The sequence below is a fragment of the Anolis sagrei genome, chromosome 3 (assembly GCF_037176765.1).
Source record: "Anolis sagrei isolate rAnoSag1 chromosome 3, rAnoSag1.mat, whole genome shotgun sequence".
Classification (NCBI taxonomy): domain Eukaryota; kingdom Metazoa; phylum Chordata; class Lepidosauria; order Squamata; family Dactyloidae; genus Anolis; species Anolis sagrei.
The window spans coordinates 268,443,935-268,461,530 of record NC_090023.1 but is presented as its reverse complement, the minus strand read 5'-3'; the positions used below and the strand labels follow the sequence as shown (position 1 = coordinate 268,461,530).

The 17,596-nt window shown below is 41.0% G+C and overlaps 1 protein-coding gene across 1 annotated transcript in view; it reads left to right on the top strand.

The window, feature by feature from the left end:
* The first annotated feature begins 8,077 nt into the window (after positions 1 to 8,077).
* The window catches only part of TFRC (transferrin receptor), a 68,755-nt gene continuing 59,236 nt past the window's right edge, over positions 8,078 to 17,596 (top strand). Inside the window, exon 1 of the mRNA XM_067466123.1 lies at positions 8,078 to 8,145. Within this exon, the coding sequence (XP_067322224.1) occupies positions 8,133 to 8,145 (13 nt within the window). The 5' untranslated portion in view covers positions 8,078 to 8,132. The remainder of the gene's footprint in view (positions 8,146 to 17,596) is intronic.

Sequence of the window (17,596 nt, the reverse complement as noted above, 5' to 3'; positions counted from 1 at the left end):
ACTTGGAAGGCGCTGAACAGACTGCGCTCTGGCACCACGAGATGCAGAACCAACCTCAAGAAATGGGGCCACAAAGTGGAATCCACAACATGCGAGTGTGGAGAAGAACAAACCACTGACCACCTGCTGCAATGCAACCTGAGCCCTGCCACATGCACAAGGGAGGACCTCCTTGCGGCAACACCAGAGGCACTCCAAGTGGCCAGATACTGCTCAAAGGACATTTAATCAACTACCAAACTCACAAATTTTGTAATCTGTATTTTGTATTTTTGTATTTTGTCTGTTTGTTTGCTTTGTTCTGTTAGAAATGTAATATAATTGACTGGTTGCTGATGACTCAATAAATAAATAAATAAATAAATAAACAACAACCCTTTAAGGAAAACTAGTGTGAGAAACGTCAAGGCCAATCAGTGAATATGAGGGTTTAGAATAACTAGAGTTCTTAGCGTCATAAGGTGCATCTACACTGTAGAATTAATGTAGTTTGACACCACTTAGAAACATGGAATCATAATCATAGAAGAGTTTGAAGAGACCTTGTGGGCCAAGAAGCAGGAAAATCCAATTCAAAGCACTTGAACTGCCATGGGTTGATACTATCTTGGGAGTTATAGTTTTGCAGAAGCACCAGGCGAGAAGATCCTGTGAAACTACAAATCCAAATATTAAGCCATAGCACTTAAAGTGCTGTCAAACTGAATTCATTCTACAATGTATACTCACCTCTAGTCCAACATTTTAAGGCAAAAGGGGTCGATTCAAGGGGGAATTTTGCAGAATTTTGGGAGTGTGGTTCCATAAGAGAGAAACAGATCTATTATCAGCTTTGAAAAAGGCAATTTCCCTTTAAAACAAAGCATAATAAATAGGATTTGGAGTTAATTGGGATGCTCCCAGGAGCATTAATTGTCTGCCTTCTCTGAGCACCTGGATTCAACATGGAATGGACTGATTTAAAGGTAGAATACACAGGATTTTAGTCACTATAATCTGATCTCTTTTTTCGATAGAGTTACAAGCTGGGTAGATGCGGGGAATGCCGTGGATGTGGCGTACCTGGATTTCAGGAAGGCCTTCGACAAGGTCCCCCATGACCTTCTGGCAAGGAAACTAGTCCAATGTGGGCTAGGCAAAACTACGGTGAGGTGGATCTGGAATTGGTTAAGTGGACGAACACAGAGGGTGCTCACTAATGCTTCCTCTTCATCTTGGAAAGAAGTGACAAGTGGAGTGCCGCAGGGTTCCGTCCTGGGCCCGGTCCTGTTCAACATCTTTATTAATGACTTAGATGAAGGGCTAGAAGGCAGGATCATCAAGTTTGCAGACGACACTAAATTGGGAGGGATATCCAATACTCCAGAGGACAGAAGCAGGATTCAAAACGATCTTGACAGATTAGAGAGATGGGCCAAAACTAACAAAATGAAGTTCAACAGGGACAAATGCAAGATACTCCACTTAGGCAGGAAAAACAAAATGCAAAATACAGAATGGGGGACAATGCCTGGCTCAAGAGCAGTACGTGTGAAAAACATCTTGGAGCCATCGTGGACAACAAGTTTAACATGAGCCAACAATGTGATGTGGCGGCAAAAAAAGCCAATGGGATTTTGGCCTGCATCAATAGGAGCATAGTGTTTAGATGTAGGGAAGTAATGCTCCCCATGCTCTATTCTGCCTTGGTTAGACCACATCTGGAATATTGTGTCCAATTCTGGGCACCACAATTCAAGAGAGATATTGACAAGCTGGAATGTGTCCAGAGGAGGGCGACTAAAATGATCAAGAGTCTGGAGAACAAGCCCTATGAGGAGCAGCTTAAGGAGCTGGGCATGTTTAGCCTGAAGAAGCGAAGGCTGAGAGGAGATATGATAGCCATGTATAAATATGTGAGAGGAAGCCACAGGGAGGAGGGAGCAAGCTTGTTTTCTGCTTCCTTGGAGACTAGGACGCAGAACAATGGCTTCAAACTACAAGAGAGGAGATGCCATCTGAATATGAGAAAGAACTTCCTGACTGTGAGAGCCGTTCAGCAGTGGAACTCTCTGCCCCAGAGGGAGTGTGGTGGAGGCTCCTTCTTTGGAAGCTTTTAAGCAGAGGCTGGATGGCCATCTGTCAGGGGTGATTTGAATGCAATATTCCTGCTTCTTGGCAGAATGGGGTTGGACTGGATGGCCCAGGAGGTCTCTTCTAACTCTTTGATTCTATATATATTTTATAAGCCATTAAAGACCTCCAGGAAGATATATATTTCCTCTCGTATTCTTAACCACTATACCACGCTAATTTATTTTTTAAAACATTGCAAACTTTTGAACAAAGTGCATGCAGTTCTTCCCTTGGGAGAGACTCCAAAATGTTTGTGTCATAGACTGGAATCGTAAAACGTGGGCATGCAAAGGCGCGCTCCGGAGAGACAGATTCCCGTGACCCTCAATTATTTCCACTTATGTAACATCCTGCGTTTACATTCTCATCGTTATTAATTTTTGCTAATGATAGATATTAAATGCACCAGTCGGGAATTTAAGGCTGCGTAAAAGAAGTTGTGTCAGGAAGACAACCCAGACGGAGCCTTTCCTCAGAAATAGACGTTGGGTGTGCTGATTACAAATCATAGAAAAGTATTATGTTTACTTCCTTTCAATAAAATAATAGTAATTCTAGCACTTCAGTAATACTCCAGCTATCACAGATCTGGCTACCAGTATTAAAAAACAACAACAGAGACGAAACAAACAAGGACATCTAATCACTTCTCAACAAAAGATTGCTCCAGGCACTTCCAGGTTATCAGATGCTAATCAAGGTGGTCAGTTGAAACATTCACACCTAGCTCCAGCAGACAAGAGTCCTTTGTCCCACCCGGGTCTTTCCACAGATATATAAACCCATTTTCCTAGTTCCAATAGACCTCACTACCTCTGAGGATGCTTACCATAAATGCAGGCGAAACGTCAGGAGAGAATGCCTCTAGAACATCTCCATATAGCCCGAATAAACCTACAACAACCTATCATAGATCCATCCCAAACATTTCTGGGATTTGTAGTATTTAGAATTCTATAGAGGAGAGCGCTGGTATCTCCTGTGTGCCTTCAAAACACCTGTTGACTTCTTCTCCTTCTCTTTCTTTTTCTCCTTCTTCTCCTCTTTCGTCCTCCTTTTTCTCCTTCTTGATCTCCTCCCTCTTCTCCTCTTTCATCCTCTTCTTTTTTCTATTATTCTTTTTTCCTCTCCTTATTCCTTCTTTTTCTCCTCTTTTTCTTCCCATTCTTCTTCCTCTTATTATTCCTTCTCCTCCTCCTCTAATTTCTCTTCTTCTCATCTCTTCTTTCTTCTTCTTTCCTTTTTCTTCTTCTTCTCCTCTCCACTCTCCTCTTCCTCTTTTCTCTACCTCTTCTTATTTCTCCTCCTTCTCCTTTCCCTTTCCCCCCTCTTCTCCTCCTCTCATCTCTCTTTCTTCTCCCCCTTCTCCCCCTCTTTCTCCTTTTTCCCTTTTCTTCTCCTCCTCCTTCCTGTTCCCCTCCTATTTCTCCTCTTCTTTCGTCTCCTCCTTTCCTCTTTTTCTCTTCTTCTTCTCCTTTCCTCTCTCTTCCTCCTCCTTTCTCTTTCTCTCCTCTTCTTCTTCCTATTATTCGTCTTTTTTCTCCTCCTCTGTCATTTTCTTCTTCTTCCTCCTCCTCATCCTCCTTTTTCTCCTCTCCTTCTTCTTCCTCTCCTCCTCTTATTCTTTTTCTCTTAATATTCCTTCTCCTACTCCCCTTATTATTCCTATTCTTCCTCTTATTACTCTTTTTCTTCTCTCCCTTCCTCCTCTCCTCTTTCTATTTCTCCTCTTCTTCTTCGCCTTTCCTCCTCCTTCGCCTTGTTCTCTCCTCTTCCTCTTATTCATCTTGCTCTTCTTCTTCTCTTCTTCCTCTCCTCCTGTCATCTTCTCCTGCTCCTTCATCATCTTCTACTTCACCTCTCCTCCTCCTTTGTCCCCTTCTTATTCTGCCCTTCTCTCCTCATCCACCTCCTCTTCTTCTCCTTTCCTCTTTCTCTTCTTCCAATTATTTGTTTTCTTCTTATTCCTTCTTCTTTTCCTCCTCTGTCATCTCCTCCTCCTTTATTATCTTCTTCTCCTCCTCCTTCTTCCTCTCCTCCTTCCTCTTTTTCTCCTTTCCTCCACCTCTTTTTCTTCTTATTATTATTCATCTTCCTCTCGTTCTTTCTTCTTCTCTTCCTCTTCTCTTCCTTCATTATCATCTTCTTCTCCTTCCTCCTCTACTTCTCCTCTTCCTCTCCTCTTCTTCTTTCCTCTCCTCCTCCTTTGTCATCTTATTCTCCCCTTCTTCCTCTCCTCTTCCACCTCCTCTTCTTCTCCTTTCCTCTTCCTTCCTCTTATCCCTATTATTTGTCTTCTTATTCCTTCTTCTTTTCCTCCTCTGTCATCTTATTCTGCTCCTTCATCATCTTCTTCCTCTTCTTCTCCTCCTTCTTCCTATCCTCCTTCCTCCTTTCCTCTGCCACTTTTTCTTATTATTATTCATCTTCCTCTTGTTCGTTCTTCTTCTTCTCTGCCTTCATCATCTTCTTCTCCTTCCTCCTCTACTTCTCCTCTTCTTCTTTCCTCTCCTCCTCCTTTTCCTCTCCTCCTTGTCCTCTTATTCCTTTTTCTTCTCCTCCTCCAAATTTAAATAGCTGTTTATAATAGTGGAAGTAGAAGTCCAAAACACCAAAGTTTGGACCAAAGTTTGCCCAGGCCTGGAGGAGCCTGATTAAAAGAGATCTTGATAGGCTGGCAGGTGTTCAGGCTGGCCAATTGGAAAAAGCCTCTGCCTGAAGGGGCGGGGTTAAGCAACTGGCATCTTGGGGCAGGAGGAGAAATTAAATCAGTGTAGCAGACTGTCAACAATGGGGTTTGAACATTAAGATATCAAAATATCACCTCACCCGCCTCATAAGAAGCCTGCTACAAAACAGGAGCTTTTTTGTTGAGTTCCAGGGCTAGAGAAGCCGATGGCGGAAACAGAAGGACGGCCTGCCTCAGGGGAGCGTGCTTGCCCCATCCATGTTCAACATCTACACAAATGACCAGCCATTGCCAGAAGGGACAGAGAGTTTCATCTATGCTGATGATTGTGCCATCACCACTCAAGCAGGGAGCTTTGAGATGGTAGAACAGAAGCTCCCCAAAGCTCTAGGTGCCCTTACTGCCTATTACAGGGAAAACCAGCTGATCCCTCATCCAGCTAAAACACAGACATGTGCTTTTCACCTTAAGAACAGACAAGAATCCCAAGCTCTGAGGATAACCTGGGAAGGAATCCCACTGGAGCATTGCAGCGCACCCAAGTACCTGGGAGTCACTCTGGACCGTGCTCTGACCTACAAGAAGCACTGCCTGAATATTAAGCAAAAAGTGGGTGCTAGAAACAATATCATACGAAAGCTGACTGGCACAACCTGGGGATCACAACCAAACACAGTGAAGACATCTGCCCTTGCGGTGTGCTACTCTGCTGCTGAGTATGCATGCCCAGTGTGGAAAACATCTCACCACACTAAAACAGTGGATATGGCTCTTAATGAGACATGCCGCATTATCACGGGGTGTCTGCGCCCTACACCACTGGAAAAATGACATTGTTTAGCCGGTATTGCACCACCTGACATCTGCCGGGAAGTAGCAACCAATAGTGAAAGGACCAAGGCAGAGACATCTCCAGCTCATCCCCTGTTAACGACTTAAATCAAGCAATAGTTTTCTAAGATCTACAGAGACACTCGCTGGAACACCTCAGCAAGCAAGAGTCCAAAAGTGGCAGGCTCAAACCCAGAACCTCAACCAACGGTTGATACCAAATGAGAGACTCCCCCCTGGGCACACAGAAAACTGGGCGACTTGGAAGGCACTGAACAGACTGCGCTCTGGCACCACGAAATGCAGAGCCTATCTTAAGAAATGGGGCTAGAAAGTGGAATCCACGACATGCGAGTGCGGAGAAGAGCAAACTACAGACCACCTGCTACAATGCAGCCTGAGCCCTGCCACATGCACAATGGAGGACCTTCTTGCGGCAACACCAGAGGCACTCCAAGTGGCCAGATACTGGTCAAAGGACATTTAATCAACTACCAAGCTTGCAAACTCTGTGTCTTTTGTATATTTGTTTTTTGTTTGTTCTGTCAAAAATGTAATAGAACTGTTCGGTGGCCTGACACAATAAATAAATTAAGATTTATTTATTTATTTATCTCCTCCTATGAACCAGCTAGGACATTAAGATCATCTGGGGAGGCCCTGCTCTCGGTCCCGCCTGCAACACAGGCATGTCTGGCGGGGACGAGAGACAGGGCCTTCTTAGTGGTGGCCCCTCGGCTGTGGAACGCCCTTCCTACAGATATTAGATTGGCCCCCTCCCTATTGGCATTTCAGAGGAAGGTTCGAGCAGGCATTTGAATAGGCAGTGTAATGAATATAGGAATACGGAACAACAGATGACGAGATTGGATCTTGATTCTACTTATGAGACACTAATGAGATGTTATATTGATGAGGAGATAGATATTTATTGATTGATTTATGCATAAAAAATCATCTGTACTTTAAATGGCTCCCTCTCTGTGTAGCAAGAATGCTAACAGACAAGCAAACTGCTTGTCTTCAGAAGGGGCTGAAGAGGGAGGGGGTGACATTCCAGCGAAGAGCGATAAGCCACAGGCTGGTATGTGAAGGCCCAGTGTCTTCCTTCTAAGGAAGGAGCCAATCCCCCCTCCCTCCTGACATCTCAAAGTGGGCCTATTGATTGATGAATGTAAGCACAGCCAAGAAGGAGGGGGACATTCCATGCTTGCTCTCTAGCAAGACACAGACATGCTTTGCATGTTGGAGTTTGGGACCTGATATTTCTGTAACGCCAAGATGACGTAGGGATGATGATGATTGTATGTACTAGCATGTTCTTTGTTTGCCTGAACCTGGCATCTATAAAAGCCACAGTCCGTGCCTATTTCATTTGCTCTGGTGCTTTTGTGAGATGACTCCACACCAGGCCCCAGCTGGAAATATAGCCGTACTTTTCTTATCTCCAGAAAGGATGTCTCTTGGTATTATCTCTCCTTTCCTCAAAACCTATTCTCTTCCATTTCAATATTGATGTTTAATTGTTTATTATGTTGTTGTTTTAATTGTTTTTAATTGTATTGTCGAAGGCTTTCATGGCTGGAATCACTAGGTTCTTGTGGGTTTTTCTGGGCTATATGGCCATGGTCTAGAGCAGGCATGGGGAACCTTCGGCCCTCCAGGTGTGGTGGACTTCAACTCCCACAATTCCTTGAGGCCAAGGTAAGCCTTTGGGGCGAATGCTGAGCCTCAAGGAATTGTGGGAGTTGAAGTCCACCACACCTTGAGGGCCGAAGGTTCCTAACGCCTGGTCTAGAGGCATTTTCTCCTGACATTTCGCCTGCATCTATGGCAAGCATCCTCAGAGGTAGTGAGTGTGTTTTTAATTGTTTTGAATTTTGCTATTATTAACCACTCTGAGTCGCCTAAGGGATGAGAAAAGCAGTATATAAATGAAATATATAAATGAAGGCTCCTTCTTTGGAAGCTTTGAAACAGAGGCCGGGTGGCCATCTGTCAGGGGTGATTTGAATGCAATATTCCTGCTTCTTGGCAGAATGGGGTTGGACTGGATGATGGCCCAGGAGGTCTCTTCCAACTCTTTGATTCTATGAGTCTAAGTAAATAAATCAATTAAATAAATTTCTGAAAATCAATACAAATATTACCCCCAAAAAATGTAATATTGCTATTATTATTCATGGATTTTTAAAGCCTCTGGAGGCCGTTTGGAAATAAAAGCAAAGCACAAAAAGAAAAACACAAGAAAATGCTAACTTTCCAAAGTTTGCTCAGCGAGCATGCGCAGTAGTCATCCAGCCAGCCAGCAAGCAAGAGAGAGGGGGGCGTGGCTTGTGCCAAGAAAGCCATGAGAGGCCAATCCTCAGCGAGCATGCGCAGTAAGTCGTTGACGCGCCGGAGAGGGAGTAGGCGTGGCTTAGGAGCCGCTGTATAAAAACGCCGTCGCTGGTTTTGCGACTCAGGAGGAGCAGAAAGAGTGTGTCGGTGTGTGCGCATGCGCGACTTTGGTAAGAAAGGGGCGGGGCTTCCCGGGCAAGCAGGCAGGTTTCCCCGGACAGGCGGGTCACGTGGTTTGCACTGAGCGTGCGCGCGCTCTCTCCTTTCTCTCTTGCAGTCGAGCGTACGTGCCGGGCCAGCAGGCGCCGTTCTTAAAGGGGCCGCAAGGTGATTTGGGGGCAAAGGAGGGGTTTGTATTAAACTGGGTTGGGGGGCTGAAGAGGCCTAGTTTGGGGTTGGAAAAAATGCCTGGCTTGTTCCTTTCTTTGCTTCTCCCATGGGGAGAAAGGAGGGCCTCTGCCTAGTCCATGCCTTTGGCAGTTTTGCAAAAACTCTGCAGAGCAGAGTTTTTGCAAAACTGCCAAAGGCATGGACTAGGCAGAGGCCCTCCTTTCCCCCCCATGGGAGGCTGACAATGGCTGCAAAGAAGGGGAAGGGAGTATGTATTGGGATGGGACATCACCCCAATGCATGGGGCTTGGAGCACATGGCTTCCACGTTGCTTGACCTTGAAGCAGGCCTGGGCCAACTTGGATTAGCAGTAGGGCTTGGAAAGCCATGCAACACTGCACATGCCATAATACTATACCTTGCAAGGCTGTGCTTGGGACAATAAGGCTGGAAATCCATGCTACCAGTATATTATATTTAACACTGCACACTTTACATTTACTTTATACCTCTTTTCCTCTCTTAAACCTGTACTAGAGGCAGTAAGGCTGGAAATAATACATGCAACATTGCACATAGTATACATTACAGACTGTGCTTGAAGCAGTAGGGTTGGAAAACCCTGCTTGCAGCATGCTATATGTAGTAGTATTGTATTGCATTATATTATAATATTATAAATAGTGTACATTACAAGGCTGTGCTTGGGGCAATAAGGTTGGAAATCATGCTTCCAACATGCCACACTACATATACTATACCTTACAAGGCTGTGTTTGGGGCAATAAGGCTGGAAATCCATGCTACCAATATATTATATTTAACAATGCACACTTTCCATCTATTTTAACCCTGGTTTCTTCTCTTAAGCCTGTGCTAGAGGCAGTAAGGCTGGAAATAATGCTTGCAAAATGCAACATTATGCATACTATACATTACAAGGCTATGCTTGAAGCAGTAGGGCTGGAACACTCTGCTTCCAGCATGCTATATGCAACACTACACATACTATACATTACAAGGCTGGAAATCCGTGCTTCCAGTATATTACTTTTAACACTGCACACCTTACATTTATTTTATACCTCCTTTCCTCCCTTAAACCTGTACTAGAGGCAGTAAGGCTGGAAATAATGCTTTCAAAATGCAACATTATGCATACTATACATTACAAGGCTATGCTTGAAGCAGTAGGGCTGGAAAACCCTGCTTGCAGCATGCTATATGTAGTAGTATTGTATTGCATTATATTATAATATTATAAATAGTGTACATTACAAGGCTGTGCTTGGGGCAATAAGGTTGGAAATCATGCTTCCAACATGCCACACTACATATACTATACCTTACAAGGTTGTGTTTGGGGCAATAAGGCTGGAAATCCATGCTTCCAGTATATTATATTTAACACTGCACACTTTCCATTTATTTTAACCCTCCTTTCCTCTCTTAAGGCTGTGTTAGAGGCAGTAAGGCTGGAAAGAATGCTTGCAAAATGCAACATTGCATGTACTATACATTACAGACTGTGCTTGAAGCAGTAGGGCTGGAAAACCCTGCTTCCAGCATGCTATATGCAACACTACACATACTATACATTACAAGGCTGGAAATCCATGCTACCAATATATTGTATTTAACAATGCACACTTTCCATCTATTTTAACCCTGATTTCCTCTCTTAAACCTGTGCTAGAGGCAGTAAGGCTGGAAATAATGCTTGCAAAATGCAACATTGCATGTACTTTACATTACAGACTGTGCTTGAAGCAGTAGGGCTGGAAAACCCTGCTTCCAGCATGCTATATACAACACTACACATGCTATACATTACAAGGCTGTGTTTGGGACAATAAGGCTGGAAATCCATGCTTGCAGCATGCTATATGTAGTAGTATTGTATTGCATTATATTATAATATTATAAATAGTGTACATTACAAGGCTGTTTTGGGGGCAATAAGGTTGGAAATCATGCTTCCAACATGCCACACTACATATACCATACCTTACAATGCTGTGTTTGGGGCAATAAGGCTGGAAATCATGCTTCCAACATGCCACACTACATATACCATACCTTACAATGCTGTGTTTGGGGCAATAAGGTTGGAAATCATGCTTCCAACATGCCACACTACATATACTATACCTTACAAGGTTGTGTTTGGGGCACTAAGGCTGGAAATCCATGCTACTAATATATTATATTTAGTACTGTACACTTTACATTTATTTTAACCCTCCTTTCCTCTCTTAAACCTGTGCTAGAGGCAGTAAGGCTGGAAATAATGCTTGCAAAATGCAACATTGCATGTACTATACATTACAGACTGTGCTTGAAGCAGTAGGGCTGGAAAACCCTGCTTCCAGCATGCTATATGCAACACTACACATACTATACGTTACAAGGCAGCGTTTGGGACAATGAGGCTGGAAATCCATGCTTCCAGTATATTATATTTAACACTGCATACTTTCCATTTATCTTATCCCTGCTTTCCTCTCTTAAACCTGTGCTAGAGGCAATAAGGCTTGAAACCCCTTCGTCCAGCATGCAATACGCAATACTATACATAGAATATTTATTACTAGCCGTCCCCTGCCACGCGTTGCTGTGGCCCAGTCTGTGTATATGTGTTTTGTGTGTGTATATATTTGTATATATGTGTGTTTGCACATGCATTATAATCTTTTTGATTTTTGGCTTTTTAAGTCCCTTCTGCTGTGTTTTTCAGAGTTTTTATGAGTGATGGTCACTTATTGGCCTGATAGGCGTGTTGTGTCCAAATTTGATGTCAATTTGCCCAGTAGTTTTTGAGTTAAGTTAATCCCAAAAACGAACATTACATTTTTATTTATATAGATTTATTTATTTATGACATTTATATGCTGCCCCTCTCACCCTGAAGGGGACTCAGAGAGGCTTACAATATATATATATATATATATATATATATATATATATATATATATACACATACATATATATATCACACACACACACACACACAATATATTATATTATTAGCCTAGTACAATATCAGTATTATATATTACTATATTGTACTGTATCAATATATTGTAATATTATTAGTAATATTACATGTAATATAAATATATAATTATTATTATAATAGTAGTAGTAGTATTATATTGCATTATATTATAATATTATAAATAGTGTACATTACAAGGCTGTTTTGGGGGCAATAAGGTTGGAAATCATGCTTCCAACATGCCACACTACATATACTATACCTTACAATGCTGTGTTTGGGGCAATAAGGCTGGAAATCCATGCTTCCAGTATATTATATTTAACACTGCACACTTTCCACCTATTTTATCCCTGCTTTCCTCTCTTAACCCTGTGCTATTATTATTTATTATTTATTTACGGCGCTTATATGCCGCCCTTCTCACCCCGAAGGGGACTCAGAGCGGCTTACAATATATATTTTCATACAATATATTATATTATTAGCATAGTACAATATCAGTATATATTACTATATTGCACTATACCATTATATTGTAATATTATTAGTAATATTACATGTAATTAAATATATAATTATAATTATAATATTGAATTATTATTACTAGTATTATATTTATTACATTATTGCTAGAGGCAATAAGGCTTGAAATCCCTGTTTCCAGCATGTAATATGCAACACTACACATACTATTTATTTATTTACAACATTTATATGCCACCCTTCTCACCCCAAAGGAGGCTCAGAGCGGCTTACAAGTAAAAAGTAAATACAATATATTATTACCATAGCACAATATTAATATTATATATTATATTGTACTATAACCTTATAGGTAAAGGTTGTCCCCTGACATTAAGACCAGTCGTGTCTGACTCTGGGGTTTGGTGCTCATCTCCATTTCTAAGCCGAAGAGCCGGCATTGTCCATAGACACCTCCAAGGTCATGTGGCCAGCATGACTGCATGGAGCGCTGTTATACTGTAATATTATTAGTAATATTAAATATAATATAAAATATGTAATTATAATATATTATTAGTAGTAGTATTATATTGTATTATATTATATTATACTATACATTACATACTTTGTATTTTACACTTGTACTGTACTTGGGGCGATAAGGCTGGAAATCCATGCACCCACCCACCTTATATTAAATACTGGACACTTTATATTTATTTTTACCCTGCTTTCACACTTAAGGGACAATTAAGCTGGAAATCCATGCTTCCAGCTTGCAACATTATACATACTATACATTACAAGGCTATGCTTGAAGCAGTAGGGCTGGAAAACCCTGCTTCCAGCATGCTATATGCAACACTACACATGCTATACATTACAAGGTTGTGTTTGGGACAATAAGGCTGGAAATCCATGCTACCACTATATTATATTTAACACTGCACACTTTCCATTTATTTTTGCCCTGGTTTCCTCTCTTAAACCTGTGCTAGAGGCAGTAAGGCTGGAAATAATAATAATAATAATAATAATAATAATGCTTGCAAAATGCAACATTGCATGTACTATACATTACAGACTGTGCTTGAAGCGGTAGGGCTGGAAAACCCTGCTTCCAGCATGCTATATGCAACACTACACGTACTATACATTACAAGGCTGTCTTTGGGGCAATAAGGCTGGAAATCCATGCTTCCAGTATATTAAATTTAACAATGCACACTTAACATTTATTTTAACCCTCCTTTCCTCTCTTAAGGCTGTGCTAGAGGCAATAAGGCTAGAAAATCCCTGCTTGCAACATGCAACACTACACATACTATATATTACATACTTTGTATTTTACACTTATACTGTACTTGGGGCCATAAGGCTGGAAATCCATGCATCCACCTCCATTATAGTAAAAACTGCACATTTTATATTTATTTTTACCCTGCTTTCCACACTTAATGGGCAATTAAGATGGAAATCCATGCTTCCAGCTTGCAACATTACACATACTATACATTACAAAGCTATGCTTGAAGCAGTAGAGCTGGAAAACCCTGCTTCCAGCATGCAATATGCAGTGCTTCACATACTTTACAAGGCTGTGTTTGGGGCAATAAGGCTGGAAATCCATGCTTCCAGTATATTAAATTTAACAATGCACACTTAACATTTATTTTAACCCTGCTTTCCTCTCTTAAGCCTGTGCTAGAGGCAATATGGCTTGAAATCCCAGCTTCCAGCATGCAATACTATACATAGTGTACATTACAAGGCTGTGCTTGGGGCAATAAGGTTGGAAATCAGCATGCAATTATGCGTATCCCTTGTAAGGCGCCCCGAGTCCCCTGGGGAGATGGTTGGCGGAGTATAAAAATAAAATTATTATTATTATTATTATTATTATTATTATTATTATTATTATTATCCTGCATGCAACAATGCACTTACTATACATTACAAGGCTGTGCTTGGGGCAGAAAGGCTGGAAATCCATGCTTTCCTCTCTTTAAGGCTATGCTAGAGATAATAAGGCTGGAAAACCATGCTTTTAGCATGCAATATGCAACACTGCACATACTATATTAAACATTGCACACTTTATATTGTACCCCTACTTATGTTATTCTTTCCACTGGTAAGGTTGCATTTGAGGCAATAGGATTGGGGATCCATGGTCCTAGCATATATTATTATATTTACCACAACACAATGTATTGTCGAAGGCTTTCACGGCCAGAATCACTGGGTTGTTGTAGGTTTTTCTGGGCTGTATGGCCATGATCAAGAGGCATTCTCTCCTGACGTTTCGCCCGCATCTATGGCAAGCATCCTCAGAGGTAGTGAGGTCTGTTGGAACTAGGAAAAAGGGGTTTTTATATCTGTAGAAGGACCAGGGTGGGACAAAGGACTCTTGTCTGCTGGAGCTAGGTGTGAATGTTTCAACTGACCACCTTGTATAGCATTTGATAGCCTGGCAGTGCCTGGAGCAATCTTTTGTTGAGAGGTGATTAGGTGTCCCTGATGGTTTTCCCTCAGCTGTTTTGCTGTTTTAATTTTAGAGTTTTTTAAATACTGGTAGCCAGATTTTGTTCATTTTCATGGTTTCCTCCTTTCTGTTGAAATTATCCACATCCTCAGAGGTTGTGAGGTCTGTTGGAACTAGGAAAAAGGGTTTATATATATATATATGTGGAATGACCAGGGTGAGACAAAGGACTCTTGTCTGTTGGAGCTAGGTGTGAATGTTTCGACAATTTTTACACTTCTGGCATACAGTATGCAACACTACACATACTATACTATACATTGCACACTTTATATTGTACCCTTACTTAGGTTCTTCTTTCCACTCATAAGGTTGCATCTGGGGTCCATGCTCCCAGCATATATTATTATATTTATTACTACGCACCTTTTTGCAAATATATCCTGGTTTCCTCTATTTTAAGGCTTCCAGCCCTGGATTTGTAAACATGCCCTTGCTTTCTTGTATGGCCTGTTTTTCCAAAGGCAACATTTACTCAGGCTTTAAAAGAGGGTGTTTTTATGTGTAGTAGTTCAATTGTTTTAACTATTTGTATTGTAAGTGACTTTAACTGATTAGTATGTTTACTTCTGTTGGAAGAGTTATATATTATAGACAGTAAGTCTCTTATTTTAATGTTGTCATCCGCTTTGGGCCTCAATTAAGAGACAAAATAGTAAATATGAAATAATAATAATATTAATAATAATACGATGCTTTGTGCAATGTACTAATGTACACAACTTTGTCGAAGGCTTTCATGGCTGGAATCACTAGGTTCTTGTGGGTTTTTTCGGGCTATAAACGTGGCCCTATAGCCCGAAAAAACCCACAAGAACCTAGTACACAACTTTGCTGCTGCTGCTGTCATGTTGTAACCCATGCCTTCAAGTCAATTCCAATTTATGGCAACCCTAAGATGAACTGTTGTTGTTGTTGTTGCAAGATTTGTTCAGAGGTGGTTTTGCCTTTCCTTTCAAGCGAAAAATATAATAATAATAATAATAATAATAATAATACGATGCTTTGTGCAATATACTAATGTACCCAACTTTGGTGCTGTCATGTTGTAACCCATGCTTTCAAGTCAATTCCAATTTATAGCAACCCTAAGGTGAACTGTTGTTGTTGTTGTTGCAAGATTTGTTCAGAGGTAGTTTTGCCTTCCCTTTCAAGCGAAAAATATAATAATAATAATAATAATACAATGCTTTGTGCAATGTACTAATGTACACAACTTTGCTGCTGTCATGTTGTAACCCATGCCTTCAAGTCAATTCCAATTTATGGCAACCCTAAGATGAACTGTTGTTGTGTTGTTGTTGTTGTTGCAAGATTTGTTCAGAGGTAGTTTTGCCTTCCCTTTCAAGCGAAAAATATAATAATAATAATAATAATAATAATAATAATAATAATACGATGCTTTGAGCAATGTACTAATGTACACAACTTTGCTGCTGCTGTCGTGTTGTAACCCATGCCTTCAAGTCAATTCCAATTTATGGCAACCCTAAGATGAACTGTTGTTGTGTTGTTGTTGTTGCTGCTGCTGCTGCTGTTGCAAGATTTGTTCAGAGGTAGTTTTTCCTTCCCTTTCAAGCAAAAAATATAATAATAATACTAATAATAAGATGCTTTGTGAAATATACTAATGTACACAACTTTGCTGCTGCTGTCATGTTGTAACCCATGCTTTCAATTCCAATTGTCTTGTTTTTGTTGTTGTTGCTGCTGTTGCAAGATTTGTTCAGAGGTAGTTTTGCCTTCCCTTTCAAGCGAAAAATATAATAATAATAATAATAATAATAATACGATGCTTTGTGCAATGTACTAATGTACACAACTTTGCTGCTGCTGCTGTCATGTTGTAACCCATGCTTTCAAGTCAATTCCAATTTATGGCAACCCTAAGATGAACTGTTGTTGTGTTGTTGTTGTTGTTGTGGTAAGATTTGTTCAGAGGTAGTTTTGCCTTCCCTTTCAAGCTGAGAGAGAGTGACCTGACTGTGAGAGCCGTTCAGCAGTGGAACTCTCTGCCCCGGAGTGTGGTGGAGGCTCCTTCTTTGGAAGCTTTTAAGCAGAGGCTGGATGGCCATCTGTCAGGGGTGATTTGAATGCAATTTTCCTGCTTCTTGGCAGAATGGGGTTGGACTGGATGGCCCATGAGGTCTCTTCCAAATCTATGATTCTATGACTCAAAGTCACCCAATTGTGTTTCTGTGACAAATTGTGGCTTCAAAGTCATTGTCCAACTCTACTATGCTGGCTGTGTCCTGTTCTAAATGAAGATCACAAACTTTAAGTGATCAGATTTAATTGATGGGACTGAATTGCAATAGCATTGAGCTTTGTATACTTCTGGCAACCATTCCGACTCTCACAAAGTTGTGCTTTCCAAGGTGCTTGTTGTTCAGGACTGTGTTATTTGCCCCTGGCTGTGCCACAAATTGTATTTGTGCCCATTGGGTATAGTTGTTTATTTCCTGGAAACTCCCTCTTTGCAGCTACAGAAATATAAAGACTTGTAATTGTCAGTTTCCATTATTGTTTAATTACTTCTTAACTTCATGGTTTATTTTGTATAGTTTTGGTAATGCGGTGTAATTTCAAGCTAGTTTTTTGTAGTCTACCATTTCCATTTTGTTCATATTTATAATATGTTAATTTGCTTTATTTATTTTATTTTTCTACTATATGTATTTTATTCTGATGTATTTTTTGTTGTCTGCATTCTGTATTTTATTTTGCTGTTTTGTATTTTGGGCTTGGCCTCATGTTAGCCGCCCTGAGTCTCCTTTGGGGAGATGGTGGCAGGGTATAAATAAAGTTTATTATTGTTACTAGCTGTTCCCTGACACATGTTGCTGTGGCGCACGTGTGGGAGGTTTGGCCGAATTCTATCATTGGTGGAGTTCAGAATGCTCTGTGATTGTAGGTGAACTATAAATCCCAGCAACTACAACTCCCAAATGTCAAGATTCTATTGACAAGATTCTATTGACAAGATTCTAATGTCAAGGTGAACTATAAATCCCAGCAACGACAATTCCCAAATGTCAAGATTCTATTTTCCCCAAACTCCACCAGTGTTCACATTTGGGCATATTGAGTATTCATGTAGAGTTTGGTCCAAATCCATCATTGTTTGTGTCCACAGTGATCTCGGGATGTAGGTGAACTATTGTTGTTGTTGTTGTTACTAGCTGTCCCCTGCCACGCGTTGCTGTGGCCCACATGGGGGTTCTGTGTGGGAGGTTTGGCCCAATTCTATCGCTGGTGGGGTTCAGAATGCTCTGTGATT